Source organism: Eschrichtius robustus, chromosome 2, assembly GCF_028021215.1.
Source record: "Eschrichtius robustus isolate mEscRob2 chromosome 2, mEscRob2.pri, whole genome shotgun sequence".
Lineage (NCBI taxonomy): Eukaryota > Metazoa > Chordata > Mammalia > Artiodactyla > Eschrichtiidae > Eschrichtius > Eschrichtius robustus.
Window position 1 is genome coordinate 79,802,258 of NC_090825.1, and position 21,654 is coordinate 79,823,911.

A 21,654-nucleotide genomic window follows, 5' to 3' on the forward strand; every position below is an offset into this window, starting at 1 on the left:
TGATACATTCTATAATTCTACTGAGAATGACAGATGTATTTACCTTTCCAGAGGGCCACCAAATTTCTTGTAACTCTTGATAAACCTAACAGAAATTAATTGTTTGGTTTAAATGTGGGCTTCACTATTCGTTATAAAATAGATATAAATATATAGAAATAATACTTGTTAGTATAAAAATTAGTTCAAGGCACTGTTACTAACAAAAATGAATAAACTATGCTAGAATCAAAACATTAAAACATTAAGATGAACCACGTAAGACAAGATATATTTTTTAACACCCAGGATGATGTTTAGAAACCAATATAAATAAAACAGAAGCTAAATTTTATTTTAGAAATTATTTTTTTCACAAGACAAAAAAGGTTCAAGGCTACCAGAGGAAGTGTCTCCAGAATTATCAATCATATTACACCTCCTCACATTTCAAGTGTAGATAAAAGTTTACTGAGTATAGCTTTAATTCAGATGTATGGTATTATACCAACAATGGAAAAATAAATATTACTTAAGAACAAAGCTACCCAAGTGGTTGATGGATGGGGGAAAATATCCAGGAAAAGTAGAAGTTGAAATGCCTCTTCAACTAGAGACAGAAAGTCCAGCAAATCACGTGGTCACAAAAGTACCCTAAACAAAATCTAACAATATATTTAGTTTTCTGGTAGAAAAAAATGAGGAAGAACTTTATCAGTCAGGTCTAAGATTTAGAAGAAAAGAGTTACAATGGCTTGAAAGAAACAACAAACTCTCAAAATACAACAACGAACAACCTTTCACAAATTTCATATGCAAAAATATTACATAAACAAAGTAAGCTGCTATCCCATTCCCCTTAAATAAATCTGTATATATGAACAAACATATTTTGAAAGAAAACTACAATTTATCCTGCCTGGCCAATCTTACCTCAACTCCTATTTGGACATATCAGAAACACTTTTAACATGGTTAGTTTGAAAAAACCAATCACCTCAGTGTAAAAAAACTAGAAAAATATGGAAGTAAATTACTCCCACGTAAAGAGTAATGTTGGGAGTCATAAATACAGTCAGAATTTTTAATAAATAATCTAATGTACTGAAATATACATTCATTATTCAAAAGGGCCACTATTCTGAACCACATTAATAAAACCAAAATAATTTAGCTGTCTAAATAGAGTAACCAATAAATAACACAGCAAAGATTAATGGCAAACTCATTTTTTACCCATAGTTATAAAGAACAATCAAAAGCAGAACCACCCAATCCCTACACAATTATCATATATTTGCCTCCTTAAAACTTTCATCTTAATCTTTAAAATTTATGGAATTTGTTTTAATTTCACCCCCTACTAAAAGCAAGTTGAAGTAAAAATGGTCTTATGTCATCTTACCGCCGAATTTCTGCATCACTAAATCCTTTAATATTTTCCCGAGGGATAGTTCGTGGTCTTCCACGTTTCTTTGGCCTTTTCCTTTCTGAGACTGAATCACTATCAGATCCAGAGTATCTCCTACTTCTACTGCGCCTCCCTTCACTTCCATTGAAACTAATCTGGAATTTGAAAATAAAATTTTGCCCAAGTTTAAGTAAAGCAGGCTTCTATGTTAAGGGCAAAGAAAACATTATAAAACATTGACAAAATTAACAAATACGTATCAAAAATATTCTATAAACAAAATTAAAAAGCAAACAAAACAGAAAAAATATAGCACATTAATGACAAAGAGTTATTAACAGCCTTAACACTTAAAACATTCTCATAAATCAGCAGGAAAATACCCATTATCCTTTTGTAAAAATATATGAAAGGTTATTAAAAAGCAATCAAATAACATAAACACAGAATTATACAACCTCATTGGTATATTTCTTAAAATGTGAATTAAAGTTACAGTGCAATGTAGTTCTTTCTTTAATCCATCAACTAGACCAATACTAACTAAGCAATAACAGCCAAGACTGGTACTGGTATAGAATAACAGTCAAACAGCTCTGGTGTGTATTTAAACTGGGACAGAGGGCAATGTGGCAATATCGTATCAAACGTCTTAAAATTTATCATTCTGCTGACCCAGCAACGTCCGTACTAGGCATTTTTCTTGATATCAGAAGTGTAAAGGAACACTGGCCAAGTCATTTTTATCATAAAAATTTAAAAAAAACATTGCAAACAATCTAAATGTTCATCAAAAAAAAGATCAAATAATCTATACAACAGAAAGCTGAGAAGCCATTAAAAATTTTGTAGAATGACTAACATTCATTATATACTGCCAAAAGGAAGAAAGCAAGTCCCAAATTAATGACTCCAATTAAACCTGGCAAATGATATGTATTAAAAAAATACTAGAATTATGTATACTATATACTGTAATAATATTATTACTATGATATCTCTGAGTGGACAGACATTTTTCCTGCAAGTCTTTGGAGTTCTTCCAAAGCCTCAATACATATTCTGAATCCCTAATATGCTGAAAGCTAATTGAAAGTCAATGATGGTATTTAGTTCTTATTTGTTCTAACCTTCTCCCATCCTTTCACTAGATCTAATATAATGCTGTGCTTCCCTTGCACTATAAAAAGAAACCACTAAGGGGTTTGCAGAAATAAACACAAACAAGAAACTACACATACAATTACTCTCAGGCCAAACACAAATTACTTGGCTCCATTTCTGCCTGGGATATAAAAGTTGGTAGGCTGCTCCCGCTCTAACAACAAATCTAATCTACAAAATAATAACTTTTATTACACACATCAAAATCACAAGGCAATCTAGTAGTCTAAAATATAAGGAAATAAAGCAGATTATAAGAAGAGATGGAACTTGGACACTGGCTCACTTGTGAAGAGCATGAATGGCAGACATCAAGTACCATTCAAGCAGGAAAGAGGAAAGTCAGCTAATATTTGCTAAAGACTGAGTGTGAGCTACCATGAGAGCAGAGGATCCCTGGGAACCAAAGACACAGGGAGAACCTGTACCCACTCTCAGGCGCTTCTCCACAAACCTCCACCAGCTGCTCATGAGACAGACTGGAAACAGGGCTGGAGATTACAGAAAACTTTCCTTCATGGTGAAGGCCTAGAGAAAGAGAGTAGTCACCTTTGAGGGGACAGGCAGAAAGCCTGGCCAGACCCTTCTCACCTACTGAACCGAGGACACAGAAGAAGACCTAATACAGTTGTAGGAAAAGAAAAAGAAAACAAAAAACTAGCAGGGCAAGGATTAGGGTAGGGTGGGTTCCTCATTTCCCTCAGACTCAAAATTTAAGGAGATACCAAAAAATTCAGTAATCAGGACAAATAATCTTGTAATGCAACAGTAGTCTAAAAACAGAAGTTAACGCAAAGAGCTCTAACATTAAAGTTTTTCCTTTTGCCACAGGACCCAATATAGCTTGGCATGGCGCTGCTACCATTATTTAAAAATCTACCATTTTGTTCATTTGGGCCATAAAATAAACACCAACAAATCTCTAAAACTTCAAATCACACAAGGTATGCTCTCTGACCATAAAAGAATTAAACTAGAAATCAATAGCAAAGATACTTGACAAATCTCCCAAATATTTGAAAATTAAACAACACACTTCTAAAAAAACCCTATGGGTCACAGAGGAAGTCACAAAAGATATCGGAAAATATTTTGAAATAAATGAAAATGAGAACACGACAAAAATCAAAATTTAGGAGATTTAGAAAAGGTAGTGCTTAGTGGGAAACTTGCAGCATTAAATGCTAATATTAGAAACGGAAAGTCTTGATTTAATGATCCAAGTTTACACCTTTAGACACTTAAAGGCCTAGATAGTTTCCCTAACACTGCCAAACATTTAACGAGAAAATAATAACTTATCCTACACAAACTCTTCCCAAAAATAGAAGAGGAGGGAACACTTTCCAACTCATTTTATGAGACAGGCATTATTAAATCAGATGAAGTCATTACTAGGGAAAAAAAAAAAAGCTAAGAATCAATATTTCTCTAAACTAAAAAGACAGTCCATATGTAAATACTCTTACAATACAGAAATATCTTTTAAATTAGAAAGTCACCTGTTTTGCACAGTTTCTCATTCTGGGGAGCATATAAATTTCTTCAAGTTCCTTTTGTCTTTCTTCCTCTTCTAATCGTCTTCTTTGATCTTCAGGAATGATTTCTTCCCAATTCTTTGAATTTCTTTCAGGTTCCAACTCAATGTCATCCTCATCCATATTTGAAAAGTTGGCAACCTGATAAATTCCAGAATTTTAGCAGAATAAGATTAAAGAAGAACTCATCCTTAAATTATATTTTTCTTTTTTAGCAGGAAGGAAGAGGCATACCAGAATAAGATAATATAACTTAAATAGCCTCAGGATAATGAATATGACTATGGGTTAAACCAAATATGATTGCTAAGCTAAGTTTATTTCTTCATGAGGTCAAAGTAGATCAAACCAAATGACTTCTAAGAATTCTCTTCCAGGAATGATTCTCTTTTGCCTTGCTTATCAACAAAATTATTACTAATAACAGAACTAGAGGAAGTTAACAGAGTAACAACAAAGTAATTTATAGAGTAATACGCTAAATCACCTTCTGCAGAAATTACCACACCAGTCCATTAATTACAAAGCGCTATAGAAAAACCCAAAATTCTTTTTTTTATGATCATAAACGAAGTACCTAAAGAGCTAATGACAAGACACAAGGAGCTCTGAGACCACAGATAAATTTATTTAGGTTCCCTAAGCCCTAGTTTATTCAACTCTGAAAACAGGGGGCTAGTAAGAGCTCACTAACTTTTGTGAGGATTAAGTAAGATAATGCATTTAAAGAACTGCACAGAGTCTGGTACACAGAAAGCACTCATTAAAGCTAACTGCCAATACTAGTACATTAAAGCTTACAGATAACTGAAAAGACAAGAAAACTATGCTCATGCTATATAAGGAATGGGGCTGAAAATATAGTGCTTGTTCTCTCATGTATGCTATCTAAATGTTGATGATAGCCTTAAAGCCAGCTGTGTATGAGTGGCAACTCACTGGTATAAACATAATCTGTATTTATTCAAGTTAACTTATCAGTGACTTTTTCAAATTGCCAATTAGTCAAATTAAAAGCAAATAGTATAACAATGTGTAAAAAAACAAAAGTTCATTAGACAATACCCAGAGTGAGTGCCGGTTCCAGAAAACTTTACCTCTCACCAGGATTACTGAAATAGTCTTCTAACTTTTCTTCCTGCTTCAATTCTTGCCTACTACAGTAAATCCTCTGCACTGCAGCCAGAATGATCCTCTGCATTGCAGCCAGGGTGATCCATTAAAATTGCAAAAGTTTCTATTCACTGCTGTGTCTGTGTGTGGCACATTGCAGGTGCACAATAAATATGTGTGAAATGAATGAATGACATTAACTGACTCTTAAAAACCTCAGGTTGTAGGAAATGGCTAGGATATAGAGGAACCTGCTTCTTTATGTTAAACAACTGGCACACACTTTATGAGGCTGGTTGACTTTAGGACTCCTTGCAACCTTTTAGCCCTCACCTAACCAGGGGTATTTGTCAGTGTTACTGCTTACTTTGTCTGACTGATTTGAGTCAAACTTGAAAACTTGAGTTTTCTTAGTTGTGATAATGCTTAAATTAATCTGATGTCAAAAACTGCTCCAATAAAGATTAGCTAAAGTCTTCAGTCATGAAAATGTAACTGTTCATAAATGATTTGGTCCCTTTCAAATCAGGTCACTACTGGTTTGTCAGAATAAGAAAGAAAAATTTTTATACACCAAAGCAAATTTTAAGACAAAGATGTTTTTAACATTTTTTTAGATTATCATGCTGATCCTGCTTAAAGAAAGAAAAGATGAATAAAACACTAAATGACAAAAAAAAAAATCATCCCTTATCAATTTATATAAAGAAAAATTAAAAAAGAAAACTACCTTGAACTGAGAAAGTAATTCATCTCCTACAGTTAAAGGTCCTGGTTCATTTTCATGAGTTTCAGCCCTCTTCAAGATTTCATCTATATCCATTTCCTAAAATAAGAAAGAAATCTTTATTTTAAATATGCTTTATGTTTTAAAATAAATATACTTTACATTTATGGCTTAAAAAATGACACATTTTGAGACAAGTTTGTTTTTGTTTGTTTTACCTGGGGCTCTTGTTCTTCTCCCTCGGGCTCCTTAAAAAGTTCCTCAGCACCAAACTTTAAAATGGCTGATAACTCTTCTTTATTGAAAGGAGTAGAACTAAAATCAGGAAAAACAAAAATACTTAACACTAACAGTCACAAATTTAACATTTACATAGCACTTCTATGAATTATTGACATAGTCACCTTTACAACAGTTAATATGACATAGATAAGTGAAGCATTACTAGTATACTTATTTTAAAACTAAAGAACTTGAAGCTTAGGGTTTTCCCCCAAGATTACAAAACTAGAGTGGTGAAACCATGTACTGAATGTATGCCATTGACGAGAAATTAGCTCAGTGCTTTAAAAAATAAAATAACAACACTAAATATAGTACTTCAATGACCTGTTTACACTATGTAACATTTCAGAAAAATGAGTATAGTATGATTCTAAAAGGACTTTTTTTTTAAGTAAAGTAACTACCTTGAGGGAGCAGAACCTGTGTGTAATACTGTCTTCCCAGTTGTGTCCATTCTTTGAATCACAAGATGATCTAAAACCATCTTCTTTTTGGCCCTTTCAAGAATATCCTCTTCAACTGATCCCTTTGTAACTAGACGATAAATGTTCACCTGTAAAGATACACACGATGAAACTTAAAGTGCAGTAAAAAGGATTCGTTTTGCTAATGTTAAATGCCCAAATATTGGTACACAGACTGATGTTCATCCGACGTGAAATTTTCACTGGTTGAAAGCAATATGAGGGGCTTCCCTGGTGGCGCAGTGGTTAAGAGTCCACCTGCCAATGCAGGGGACACGGGTTCGTGCCCCAGTCAGGGAAGATCCCACATGCCGCGGAGTGGTTAGGCCCGTGAGCCACAACTGCTGAGCCTGCACGTCTGGGGCCTGTGCTCCACAACGGGAGAGGCCGCGACAGTGAGAGGCCCGCGCACCGCGATGAAGAGTGGCCCCCGCTCGCCGCAACTGGAGAAAGCCCTTGCACAGAAACGAAGACCCACCACAGGCTAAATAAATAAATAAATAAATAAATTTAAATTTCTAAAAAAAAAAAGCAATATGAAAATTTAAAAATATAAAACTAAGTTTCTTCAATTTAAAGACTCAGAGTATGTCCTTCCTTCTTACATTTTGGTTAGTAGACTCTATTTGCTTCTTTTCCTTTTTTTAAAGGAATGACAGTAATTTTTAAATTATCTTTTAGCTGGGAAGGAGGGGGAATGGTAATAAACTTATGACAACCTTATACCAGTTCCCTTAATTCTGATTAATGTTTCATCATTCCAATAATCCAAAATTCCACAAATCACTTGCCAAGTTAATGATGAAGCCCTGCCATTAAAAAAAAAGAAAAAGAAAAAGTTTTCCAAAATAGACAAAAATTGATGTGTAGTAATTCTGCCCTACTTCTCAAGGTCAGTGGTTCTATATCAAACAATACCACCATATAGGGATATTTTGAAAATTTATGGAAACATTTTTAGTTTTCAGTGATTAGGTGGGCTTACCAGCATTTAGAGCACAGGGACCTGGGATACCAGGCATTCTTCATTAAACTGGACATTTTGGCTCAATGAAAAATTATCCTACGCCTTTTGAGTCTTCCAAATGATTTTTAAAAACTGTTCTAAATTATCATGAGTCTAAATTATAACTATTTTAATATAAACATGAAGCGTTTTTACAAAGTTACAATACACACTAATTTTTTCAGGATTGGAACTACTGTGTAAATCAGTAGATAACTGGATATTGTATTATTTGGATCTTTATCAAAAGTTATTTCTAAACATTTATAGTATTGGGTCACCAACAAAACTCATCTGTATTAGTAACCTACAACTACTCACTTTGTAGTTGCTGCATGCAAATATTTAAAAGGAGATCTTAGACTCCTTTGATCAGATTTAGAACCAACTACTACTAAAATAGCAAGTACATGAAGCACAGGAATCTTATATGTCACCAATAATGAAATAATAAAGAATTTATCTCATTAATAATAAAAATATATTTCATATATATACCTATGTTTAAAAATTTTTGTTAACACAATGGTAGGAAATCTGTATTGCATTATTTTGTGATCTTATTTAGGTATTCATCCCAGAGGTCTACCACACAGCTTTCTATAGTATCTTGTCTTACTGGTTCTTTTCCTAATATGTATCCTCTATTTTCTATCCTGTATTAGAAAATGTGGTAGCCAAGGTCTTTAAGTAGTATAAGTGGAATGTTTAGTCTAGCCATGTGTTGAGGATTTCAATATAGGAGGTATCTGTTCAGTGCAATTAATCACTTTTCTCCATCTCATTCATAATATAGGAATATGCTGTCTTTTCACATATAAATTAGGCCCAGCTCACCTGTGAGAATATCCTATTTCCTCACTTTCTCATCTTTGACAGTCTATAATTTGTCTTGGCATGTTGTTATCCCTACTTCAAGTTTCCCTCTCTTTTATAAGAATTATCTGAGTAAAAAATTTTTTTAGTTTTATATTATGGATTTATTTTTCAGTAGAAAATATGAATGTTTAAAAAGTAAATAAAACGTGCCTTTTTGTGCTACTTGCTCATATCTCCTGCTTTGAAGAAGTGTGAGAACACTACTCTAGATGGAGGTAAATGAATTAAAATTACAAGGACCAAGACATCAAAAGGACGACAGACGGTTTTTCTCAAGGGCTTATTACAACTGTGCCAGACAGTTGTACGAAACTTATGAGAATGGCTTTTTTGCATGGAGAATCTTGTGGGCACGTGGATAAAACACAGCCTAACAAAAAGGAAGCAATGTACTAAGCAAAACTCTTTCAATACTTAATATAAGTATATGAAGACATTTTAAAGTTTATATACTGAATGGAGAACACTGTATTCTATAGTTGTAAACAGAATTATGATCAAAAGAGAGTGCATGATCTTATTTAGGCATAGTTTTTCTCAGTTCTGTCAGAATTTCCAGGTGATTCTGGTAAATCTGAGTTCCTCACTACCCTATCTGTTCAATAGCAATATGACTGTTCCAATCTTACCAGAAGGATAAACCAAAATCACTTCTAAACACTGATCATAAAAAAGATTCTAAAAGAGTAAAATAGGGCTTCCCTGGTGGTGTGAGAATCCACCTGCCTCTACAGGGTAAACGGGTTCAATCGCTGGTCTGGGAAGATCCCACATGCCACGGAGCAACTAAGCCCGTGCGCCACAACTACCGAGCCTGTGCTCCAGAGCCTGCAAGCCACAACTACTGAGCCTGTGCTCTAGAGCCTGCGAGCCAAAACTACTGAAGCCCGTGTGCCTAGAGCCTGTGCTCCGCAGCAAGAGAAGCCACTGCAATGAGAAGCCCGCACACTGCAATGAAGAGTAGCCCCCACTTGCCACAACTAGAGAAAGCCTGCGTGCAGCAACGAAGACCCAACACAGCCAAAAGTAAATAAATAAATAAATTTATTTATTTTTATTTAAAAAACTTAAAAAAAATAAAAATAAAAGAGTAAAATAAGGAGAATAAAAAAATACCTGTTTCTTTTGCCCAATTCGATGAGCTCTAGCCTGTGCCTGAAGATCATTTTGTGGATTCCAATCAGAATCAAATATAACAACAGTGTCAGCTGAGGCTAAGTTAATTCCTAAACCTCCAGCTCTTGTGGAAAGCAAAAAGCAGAAATCCTGTAAGGAATTAATAAATAGGCACAATTTAAAATTTTTCTAAACTGGGACTGTGAATAATCAATGTGAGAATTTTACAATTGAATTTCTGAATTTAAAAAGTATTTTACCAATAAAACTGAAAGGTAGTTTTAAAAATTACTAATAAAATATATAAACATCTAACAAAACCAATCAACAAGACTCCAAAATACAAATATATATATGGGAATAATAAACAATTCAAAAAGAATTCTAAATCAAAGTGGGCTAATTTATTTTGAAGCAAATCTAACTGTCCTATATTGTAATAGTATTGATACGAAAGGGTAAAATTCCTCAGATTTAACACAGAATACTGATTTAAAAACCTCATTTGCAAATTGAAACTGGCTACCACCAATAAAAAACTACAAGTTATGTATGACTAAAATAACGACTAAAACAATTTATTTACAATAAAAATTTAAAAGCATTCATACCTCTGATCCTTCAGCATTAAAATGATCTAGAGCTTGTTTCCTCAGCTCCCCTTTTATTGACCCATCTAATCTCTGGAATAAAACATTAAAATACTGCATTGTAACAAATCAAAACTTTAAAAAGGAATTAAAATCAATTATGAAATTAAGTATGAAAATGAAGCATCGCTTTTGCTAACAATAGAAGGTACTTATAGGTAGGAAAGCAACGTCCAGGGATTCTGTCTCCAAACTCTGTGCTCTTAACCACTGGAACTGCTTTCGCTAAGAGTAAATAATAGCACTGGCTGTCATTTTACCTGAGACCCACCGTAAGAATACATTTTACATGTGAATGAAGTATACAGCTATATGCCCAAAGCAAGTTTCATGACACAATGTACTGTGATATACCCTCATTATTTTATGATTAAAAAAAAAAAAAAAAAGTTGGTACAACCCATTAAACTGATTCCCAGATCCATTAATGGGTTACAGCCCATAGTTTAAAAAACACTGAGTCCAGTGTGGTTACAGACCAACACATTGATGTCGCCTGAGAACTTAGAAATGCAAATTACTGAGACCCATTTCAGACCTACTGAATCAAAAACTGTGAGAGAGGGATCCAGCAAAAACCCTCTGTTTTAAAGTATGAGAATCACTGATTTGGGGCACCATGGGCTCTAGATGAATAGCCCACATTTGAGTATACTGAGTATTCATGGGTGCCTTGGGCAAGTAATTTGCCTTTTTCTCCTTGTAAGTTTCCTTCTCAGTAAATGGACATAGGAAGTAGTGTACTTCCTTCATACAGAGGATTCAGTTAGAGAACATAGTAAAACACTTAGCACAGTGTCTGACATATTGAGTGTTTACTAAATATTACCTAAACAAGAATGTCCAAAATCAAAAAAGTTTTTAAAGTATTATGTTTCTTTTTCACTAAAAATTACAATTAGTAAAACCTTTCATTCTTTCTACTTTTTCCCCTAAATGACTACATGTATCTCAATCAAGTTTATATCACCCAACACCTGCTCTTCATAGCACTTACCAGAGTCATAACATTACATTTATTTGTAATTACCTACTTAATGGCTATCTCCCACACCAGACTGTAAGCTCCAGCAGAGCAGGGATTATGTGTATTGAGGTTCATCATTATAATTCTGCTTCTATTTTACTGCCTGTACTAAATATACATCATTTATTAGCTGTATATGCTGAGTGTTTGCTATGTTCCAGGTACTGTTCATAAAATTGCTCTAAGGATTAAATAAATTAGATGTAAAGTGCTAAGACTGACTCTAATATTAAACACTCATTCATATTAGCTGTAATTATATTGAATGAATTTCAAAATAAATATTGAATAGACGGAATGTAAGCCCATTTTGGTCTTTGATATATTTTCTAAAGTCATGTAAGTTTTATTCAGCAAACTATGCATTAGAATAACTATGAGCTCATAATCTTCAGAATCTGCAACAGTCCTGGCAACATTCATAAGAACTGCTCTCTCTTGTCCTTCCTAAGATTAAAGCCTAATACATAAGGCTGCCCCTTAGCATTTGAACACAGGAGAGGAATACAAACTTAAAAGAAAAACTGCTTTGCTATAAGGTCAAGAAAAAAAAAAAAAAAATGACAAAAATTTTTTTAACAGATCTATTTTCTTAAAAAGAGTATGATTTATATAAAATCTATTCTTCATTTACAAAAGAATTTCAAAGGTAATTTTGTAGAACACGCCCAGGAATTAGATGAAATTTAAATCAACAAAAAAGACAAAAAGAAATGCTTACTTGAAAGGGGAATTGACGATACTTCAAATATTCTGCAAGTATATCTAACATCCGCACCATTTGAGAAAAAATAAGAACTCTATTGCCTCGCTCTCTTAGACGAATTAACAGTTTGTCAAGAAGAATTAATTTTCCGCTACTACGGATTAAGTGCTGTAAAGAAACAATAAATTACAACTGTTAGGACGCGTTAAAAGAACTATATCAAATTAAACAAATGCCCCACAACACCTGTTTCTTTAATTATTTTAAATTGAAATTTTAAATTTTTATAATGTTGGAAATAGTTTATTTCAGTTTTTGAAATTTTCTAGAAGCTTTATCAATTTGCTCTATGACTTAAGCTAAATTTTCCTTGCCATTTAGCACCTAGGTTTTTGCTGTATTTTCTGGAGACAAAAAAACAAAAGCACTGTTTCACTCTATTTGTCAGTTATTACACCATTTCTCCAAAAATCTTAGCTGAAAAACAATACACTGAAAGAAGCAACAACTAAGTAATCAAAGGTCTTGAAAGAGTGCGAAAATGTATTCTAATTTATATATATAAGTCACTGATCGCACTTCAAAGCACTACTATGGCTGGATGACAATTGTGCCTTCTTCACACTCTTCATTTGTCTTCCAGAAGTGATAGGAAAGGTAAGATCTAAGGTCCAGATGCCCTTCTTAAGACTACCATTTGCCATGTCACGAATTCGGCACAATCACTATTAGTGAATTTTTTCCACAATGAAGAATACACTAAGGGGTTTTTGCTGGATAAAGTATGACAGCCCATGGTTAGAGAGATCTGTTTTTAGAAAAATGATCAAAATGATTAAATGGATAAATTATAATTTTAAAATCTTTTTATAAAGACTAAAAAATAAGCAGCACCATTATTTAAATATACCATTAACCAAAGAGAACTTCTAGTCAATATATTAAAGCACTGTGCCATTTTCAGTTAAAACTGAAATAAACGTTTCTAGAATTTTGCTTTACCACAAAGTAATAAAATTTTTAAATTCTTACTTGTAAGGCCTCCTGTTTATTATAGAATTCATTATTATCTGGTGGTTTAATGAGGTAGCAATGGTTACAACATTTCTTTAGCTCCATCATAATATTCAAAAAGCCTGAGGTACTGCCCTTGGAACCTTTGCTGAGGGCTTTGTAATTTCTAGTTAATATCCATCTGTTTAGAAAAATGATTATGAAAATGATGTAGCAGAACAATTATCAGGATGAATTCTAAAACCATAAAAAATCAATTAAGTACCAAAGCAAAACTGCACCATTAAGAAGTTCAACTGCATATACAATGGACCAAACTCTGTTCACAAGACTAATGAACCTCATTCATAAGACTCATGAGAACACATAACTTGTTAGCCGAACCATTAACTATACAAAGTAAAGGCTTAACATAACACAGTGAATATAGTGTATTAATCCCTTACCCCCAAAATTTATTTTTAAAATGGTCAACTGTATTATCTATCTTAACCTTCCTACAAATTTCACTACATTGGGCACCTAATACCGCATGAGGATATCTGGTTTAGCTCCATTGCCTTCTCTAAATTACAGTTACACAATACACATGCAGCTTAGAGAAAAATTTTAAGTGGTTATTTTATTACTGCAAATTATACATAACATTTTCTCTCACCATGATCTAACTTGACTAACACCTTTTATTTTCTTCCTTTTTACAAAGTTAGTCTTCGAAGGGACTTGAAACAATTACATCTGATTTACCTCAAAATGACAGAAAATAGGGGCAGTGGGGGTGGCTAGAGATAAAATAAGACTGGCTATGAGCTGAAAACCAAGCTGAGTGATGGAGTTTAATATATTACCCTATTTTGCATATGTCTGAAATTTTCCATAAAAATATGTAAAATTTATATAATAAATGTATTTTTTAAGTGGATGACACACATTTGTCATAAAATGTTTCTGAGAATTCAAATGCATGTAGCAGTGCATTTTATGCAATTAGATGTTTAAACAGATATTAGGACAGATATTTCTTTTTGATTCTTTGAAGTGTTACTATATAGATCCAACATACATAATTTATACAAAATATGATTATTAACATTCTTCGAAAAGCAGGGGAGGCCTAAAATTTTGTTCTAAGTTTGTTCTTCTGGCTTCTACTTCTATCTGTCAATTATATAGTCATCATAATTACATAATAATGCCTTGGTATCATGGCAATCCTAACACTTAAAAAGAAACCCTCCATAATGTAACATAGTATGAAATAGAGAAAAGCAATTAATGATGTGTTATAAGATGAATTATTTAGTCTTATGTCACCCGTGATCTTGGACATACCATTAAATCTCTCTGCCTCAATCAATATGCCATAGAATAAACCCATTCTAAAATTCAAGAATTGTTACTGCTCTAAGACCCAAATGGGGCTGGGGGGCACCTGGATGAGACAAGGACAGGGGTTATGTACAATTAAATGTTCAGAACATGTGCTCTGTTTACAGCTTACTTGTAATATTGTTTCTGTAAAGCACTCATTTCCATTCTTAAAATCTGCTCAACCTTGGCAGGAAGAGATTTTTCCACATCTTTCTTAACCCTGCGTAACAGAAATGGCTCAAGCTCCTTGTGGAGGCTTGCATAACCATATTCTCTGCCTTTGCCATGTTCTTCTTCAAAATCTTCCCAGGAAGAAAACCTTAAAAATTTAAGCAAATGGAAGAATCACTAAAAGAAGTCAAAATGCATTTGAGATTTTTCAGGATAGTCAGATGTAAACAAAATACAGATTTTTAGAAAAAAAAAATTAGCTAAAATTAATCACTTCTAATAACTATCCTTCCAAGAAATCTATTGTATATCTATATAGAGGTAAAATATAAGGAGTTGTTTTATAAATAATTTTTGACTTTCCTTGAGTTAAATAAAGATGAAATATTTTCAAATACGGGAGTAATTATCACTAAAATATTTCTCAAAGAAAGTTCTGAATCTATTCAAAGAAAATATGTATGTGAACTTGGACGAGTTATTTATCCTTATTTAGTCTGGTTTTCCTCATTTAGAAAATGGAATTTTCTAAGAGCATCTCATTACTGTTGTTACTGCTACCGTTCAGTACTAAGAATGATACTATTTCCATTTTTTAAGCAAGGTATATTTTGAACCCAGGCAAAATCAACTGTTGTAATTTATCATACGTGGCTCAAGCTTATTTATTTACAAAATTGAAAAATTAAAGTATTATTTCAAACATGAAATATTCCATCCCATTTCCATTTCGTTTCTTCTTAATAATCCCTGGTCCAATGTTTGGGACAATATAACCTCCTTCTGACCTTATTACCTACACTAATTATTTTCCTGCTAAACTTAGCATACAAAACTAACACTAACATTGTATATCTCAATTTATCTTACTTTTCTGGCATAATGAAATGTAGCAAAGACCAGAGCTCTTTGAGGGAGTTTTGCAGAGGAGTTCCAGTGATAAGAAGACGGTGATTGGACTTAAAATCTATTAAAGTTTTATACAGAAGAGAATCATCATTCTTTAATCGATGTGCTTCATCTACACCTATAAATGCCCAATTTAGACCTCCAAGGAATGCCTTAAAATGAACAGAAAAACATAGTTAACATTTCGAGAGAAACATTAAAATGAGGCAAATTTAAAAACAAACCTATGTCTAATATTCAGATAAAAATTATGTATTATTCTAAGATTTATTGGAATCTTCAAATCAAGTAACTCAACATGCAAAATAAAGTTCCTTCCATGACTAATTGAGCCATTAGAAAAACAAAGTATAATATAATAAAATGAAATTTTTTTTACCAGCTTACATATTGAAAATAAAAACTATAGTATCATTTAAAAATTTTACAGAAGATTTTTAAGTCTAAGCCCAGTAGAAACCTCTATTAATGTTAATTTGGAGAAAATAAATTTGGAACAGTGTGTTACTCCAAGTGTAGTTATAATTTACTGTATAAATTTTATGAATTGTATATCTCCAATACATAAACGTGGGTCTCCGACTTAAAACAGAGACAAACCTGATTCTGCTACTTAACAGTTGCATGACCTTAGGCAAGTTCATTAACTTCCTTGAGACTTGACTTTTCTTCACAATAGGGACAGCAGTATATTATAAAGTAATTATGAAGAATTAAATAAGACAATAGCTATAAAGCATTTACCCAGTGGTAGCGTAATCCTGTTAAGTATCTTCCTCCTCTTTAAAGACTTCACAAATCAACAGACACTACACCAAACTAGTTTCATATTCTTTGGCTTGTTTTTACAACACTTTAAAAATGTAAAAATTATTCTTACTTCAAGGATCATAAAAAAAATAAACAGATAAGCCAGATTTGACTCACAGGCTTTAATTTGCTGACCCCTGATTTAAGTTATCTTCTCATCCTATCCACAACATATGGTAAAGAAAACACTGATATATACTAAACAGAGAAACACAGATAATACACACCTTATCCTTCAATAAGATTTCATAAGTTGTTAACAGTATATTAAATTTTAACCGTTTGGTCTGGGGATGCATCCATTCATGAGTTCTTATCTATCAAGAAATTTCAAAGACAATTTTAAGACAAACAGTAAAAAAAAGTATACTGTTACTTGAATATCTAAAATAAAATCCATTCAAAATACACAAAAAACTATGTCTATATGTTTAGGTAATAAAATAATTTTAACTATTCTTTATATAGTCCAACAAGCTACAATGATCTTACTTATCATATATAAAATATAAATACTCCAGCATATCAAAACCTTCTATAAAAAAAAGACACATTTTTAATATACACTTCTTACTGAAGGAAGTTCTCATTTGACGAACACAAGTGATTTTTTTTTTTTTTTTGAGGATGAAATATTATGTCTGGGGTTTGCTTCACAATAACTGGGAGGAAAGTACCATGTAGAGGTACAGATGAAACAAAACTGGCAAGAGTTAAAATTGTGAAGTTGGACCTATGCACATGGAACTTTATTATACTCTTCTGTAGGCTTTCATGCATATTTGAAACTTTCAATGAGGCAGGAAAAATATATATATAAAGTAACACTAAACCAAAAATTAATTTTTATTAAGCCAATCAAACACGTATTGAATCTTACTCTGTGGCAAGTTTAATGCTAGAAACTAAGACTTTATAAAGACAAATCAAGATGTGTCCTCAAAGACAAGTTTGTCTAAATTTCTAAATTTGTGGAGAAACAACTTACCATGTTTCTGCTGTTGATGTCACCTAAATAAACCACAGCATTCATTTGAGAAGCCCATGTTTGAATCTCCCTTTGCCAGGAAGTGAGAGTGGAGAGTGGTACTACTAATAGAAAAGGTCCATATAATTGGTGTTCATGAAACAAATAGTTCAGAAATGAGATCGTCTGTATTGTTTTTCCAAGGCCCATTTCATCAGCAAGTATGCAACTATTTCCTCTACAAAGTTAAAAACAAAAATCATGTATGCAATAAAGATTCAAATTTACAAGAAACCTTTTTACATAATCCATGTACAAGTTTATATGAAGTTAAGTAAGATGAATCTGATAGTATTATTTATAATATGCCACTTTTATTAACTATAAATAATAAATGTCAAGGCCATTATAATACTGTAAGAGAAGAGTTTATCATTTTAGACCAGAAGCAGCTAAAAGATTAACAGCATTACCTATAATCAGATATGTAGACAAGAACACAACCCATCTACAAGTGGTAGAGCCCAGATAAAACTACAGCTATGGTTAAGTTTTAAAAACAAATTGCACCTTAGTCACCTATATTGCCAAGAACAGAGTAGGGGACATAGGAGAGAGGAAAGAAAAATAGAGGCCTAAATGGATATTAGAAATAACTGGAAGAGAAATAGTCCAGGACTACTGTGAAACAGAATGTATACATATTCTGATTTCAATTTCAATAAAAACTTATTTAAATACTGCAACGATCAAAAGGTTCTTTCTTCTTAATATGTAATAAGTACTGTTTATATAATTGGAAATTCAAAGACCTGCATATAAACACCAAAGGGTCTTATTCTTTACGTTGGTAGAAATCTTTTCCAAACCCTGTATTTGTAAAATTTTTACCCTCTTAAATAGACAATTCAAAATATACTTACTTGCACCAAGAGTGAGCAAGCCAATTTAAACCATTCAGTTGATAATCTCTTAATTCTAATCCCTCATGTCCTCCAATATAGGATGGCTGCTTCTTTAGGGCTACAAATCTTGGCCTTTGTTTTAAAACCTTTAGTAGAAATAAATGTTAATATGAAGAATTATTAAACATAAGAAATCATATTAAAAGAAGAAGATCTTTTATCTTTTACCATAAATTTTAAAATTTCATTTCAAATCATCAAGCCCAAAAATTCCATGACTCAAAATATATCTGAGGATTCAGTCAAAGAAGACTGTTTTCTATTACTGTAACAATGTACGGTAAAATATTTTGCTCTCTTTTGTGAATAAAAAATGATAGATAAGTAAGTTCTTACTGAAATACTTGGGTCTCACATGTTTCACAAGCAAAAGCTATGTTAAACTTATTCATTTAACCATCGCTCCAGCCCTGACGTAGAAATAAACCATAAAACTGGTTTAGCTTCCCATTTGATTTCTGATTTCTAAATTACCATTATGAATTTAATTCCATCTTGTAATAAGAAAACAAATTCTAGTAGTACACACCCAAAACTATCACTAATAGTAATTTTAAGTACAAAGATATTATATTAGGCAAGGTAGTCCTGGATACTTTCTTATGGGACATCCCTCTTTTCCTTTCCTACCATCATGGAAAATATTCACTACTTTTTAAAAAATAAATAAATAAATGTATGTATGTATGTATGTATGTATGGCTGCGTTGGGTCTTCATTGCTGTGCGTGGGCTTTCTCTACTTGTGGCGAGCGGGGGCTACTCTTCGTTGCGGTGCACAGGCTTCTCATTGTGGTGGCTTCTCTTGTTGTGGAGCACGGGCTCTAGGCACACAGGCTTCAGTAGTTGTGGCAGGTGGGCTCAGCAGTTGTGGCTCGCGGGCTCTAGAGCACAGGCTCAGTAGTTGTGGCGCATGGGCTTAGCTGCTCCGCGGCATGTGGGATCTTCCTGGTCCAGGGCTCGAACCCGTGTCCCCTGCATTGGCAGGCGGATTCTTAACCACTGCACCACCAGGGAAGTCCTTCACTACCTTTTAAATCAAGCATATACATCTAGTTTCCAAGGAATTTTCCCTTTTTGATCTCCCTAACCCACTCCCCACAACTACCACCACCAATTTATTATCTATCTGACACAGATTCACTCACCAAGGCTAAAAGAGAGTGCCACATGTAAGAGGGCATAGCAATTACAGGAACATCATTTCCTGTAAGACCTACCATCCAAGCAGTTCTCTCCTTTAGCCTATGTGAAATCAGGATCCAACTCTCTATGTAGGCTTGTAACATTTATGATGCATAAATATATTTTCAATAATTAAAAATGGCAAACAATACTCACTTTGCAGTCTTTAAAAGGAGTAGTTTTTGATTGATTCCTGCTGAAATACTCATCTATGCATGCTTGAAACTTTTTGGAAATGAGAGCTCCATCTTCCCAGCTGCACTCTGAGTATGGAAGGCCCTGCCATTTGCAATAATAATCAGGATAGCCAGCAGCTGACTTTTGATTGGAATGAGCTGTGAGATAAATCAGGTATTTATTTTACTTTTTACACTCTTATCCAAGGAATAATTCTTGGTTAAAAACTATACAAGTAAAAATAAGCCATCTGATTTACAATACTCTATTATTATAGTAAGAGCAAGCTACTGTATTTGATGTGTAAGCAGTAAATTTAAGATTTTTTTCAGATGACTTCAAGCATGGAAAGATAAATGTTTAATTAGAATCATTTATTACTAACCAATTATTCGCTCCACTATTTGATACTGCTTATGGAGATCATCTGTAAGTTCTTGCTGGCAATTATAATATTCCACATCTTCTGGAGAAGCATTTTTCAACCTGAAAGATTATTAATCCAAGAACAGACTTAAAAATCTCCCCCAATAACCCATCCTCCAAACACCATCTGTAGCACAAAGTCTCCCATTTTGCCACTCATCATGTGAATCAGTATGAATAATGAAGAAACTGAAAAAGAAATAAACATCATTAATTTTTAACTCTAATATAAAACATACCATCTTTTTGTTTCCTGATCTTTTTTCTTATAATTATCTAATTTTTTCATTCCTCTAACATTCTGCTGCTTAAGGGTTTCTTCTGTCTCCCAAGTATTGTGGATATGTGACCATCCTTTCCATTTAATTAAATACTGGATCTCTCCTGGTTCCTTGTTTTTTTCAAATCCTGCATTTGGGTCACCATCTGCTTCAACTGCATAGATGGTTGTAGTAGCACCAGTAGCTGAAAAGAAAAGCACAATACATTCTATGTAATCCTGTTATAGAAGCATTTCAACTCAAAACTTCAAGACTATAAAGAGAAAAATATATGCTCTTTTAAATAACAAACAGGGTGTAAGAATTTATGGGAAATTATATTACACGTTTATAAAAGAAACTCTGAATTCTAGAACAGAAAGATTATCTAATTTAATCCCCTCGGTTTTAAAATTAGAAAAAAAAAGGTCAAAAAGACAGCAGCTCACATGAGATCATACAGCAATTTATGATAACTGACGATTGAAACATTAATAATTGGAAATTAAAATAACTAAAAATCATCTTTAAAAACTACATGTCCAAAATCACTGTGGAAAAGATATCTGCACCCCCATGTTCACTGTAGCATTACTTATAATAGCTAAGACACTTTGGAAAGAGTGTAAGTGTCCACTGACAGATAACTGGATTAAAAAAAACATGATACATACATATACATGTACATATACAATGGAATACTACTCAGCCATAAAAAAGGAGGAAATCTGCTATTTGTGACAACATGGATGGACTTTGAAGGCACCATGCTAAATGAAATAAGTCAAAGAAAGACATGCTGTGTGATCACACATATATGGAAAAGGGAGGGAGGAACGGGAAGAATTCATAGAATGAGAGATTAGATTCATAGTTACCAGAGGTAGGGCAAGTATGATAAAGGTGGTCAAAAAGTACAAACTTCCAATTATAAGATAAATAAGTACTGGGTATGTAATGTACAACATAATGACTATAGTAAACACTCCTGTATGGTATATCTGAAAGCTGCTAAGAGAGTAGATTCTAAAAGTTCTCATTACAAGGGAAATTTTTTAAAAAATTCTATCTATATTGAGATGACAGATGTTAACTAAACTTATTACGGTAATCATTTCACAATATATGTAAGTCAAGTCATTATACTGCCCACCTTGAAACTTATACAGTGCTGCATTGTCAATTATGTCTTAAAAAAACTGAAAGGAAAAAAATGTATGTCAAGGTAACTAAAAAATAACTTACATATTTGAGATGGAAGAACGAAGTTTTAAACCAAACCATATGTCAAATTGAAAATACTTAAAAAACAACTATTTATTTAGGTATGGTAAC

At 33.0% G+C, this 21,654-nt stretch overlaps 1 protein-coding gene across 2 annotated transcripts in view; it reads right to left on the bottom strand.

The window, feature by feature from the left end:
* CHD1 (chromodomain helicase DNA binding protein 1) overlaps window positions 1-21,654 on the bottom strand; it is an 85,196-nt gene that overhangs the window by 21,584 nt on the left and 41,958 nt on the right. For both annotated transcript variants that reach the window (XM_068535677.1, XM_068535678.1), the window contains exons 8-25: window positions 20,299-20,524; window positions 20,019-20,119; window positions 19,613-19,791; window positions 18,231-18,358; window positions 17,329-17,545; window positions 16,568-16,657; window positions 15,492-15,682; window positions 14,581-14,769; window positions 13,098-13,260; window positions 12,081-12,233; window positions 10,294-10,365; window positions 9,683-9,832; window positions 6,622-6,770; window positions 6,151-6,247; window positions 5,936-6,031; window positions 4,057-4,233; window positions 1,385-1,545; window positions 44-85 (exon numbers count right to left, since the gene is read on the bottom strand). In XM_068535677.1, the coding sequence (XP_068391778.1) occupies window positions 44-85; window positions 1,385-1,545; window positions 4,057-4,233; window positions 5,936-6,031; window positions 6,151-6,247; window positions 6,622-6,770; window positions 9,683-9,832; window positions 10,294-10,365; window positions 12,081-12,233; window positions 13,098-13,260; window positions 14,581-14,769; window positions 15,492-15,682; window positions 16,568-16,657; window positions 17,329-17,545; window positions 18,231-18,358; window positions 19,613-19,791; window positions 20,019-20,119; window positions 20,299-20,524 (2,581 nt within the window). The remainder of the gene's footprint in view (window positions 1-43; window positions 86-1,384; window positions 1,546-4,056; window positions 4,234-5,935; window positions 6,032-6,150; window positions 6,248-6,621; window positions 6,771-9,682; window positions 9,833-10,293; window positions 10,366-12,080; window positions 12,234-13,097; window positions 13,261-14,580; window positions 14,770-15,491; window positions 15,683-16,567; window positions 16,658-17,328; window positions 17,546-18,230; window positions 18,359-19,612; window positions 19,792-20,018; window positions 20,120-20,298; window positions 20,525-21,654) is intronic.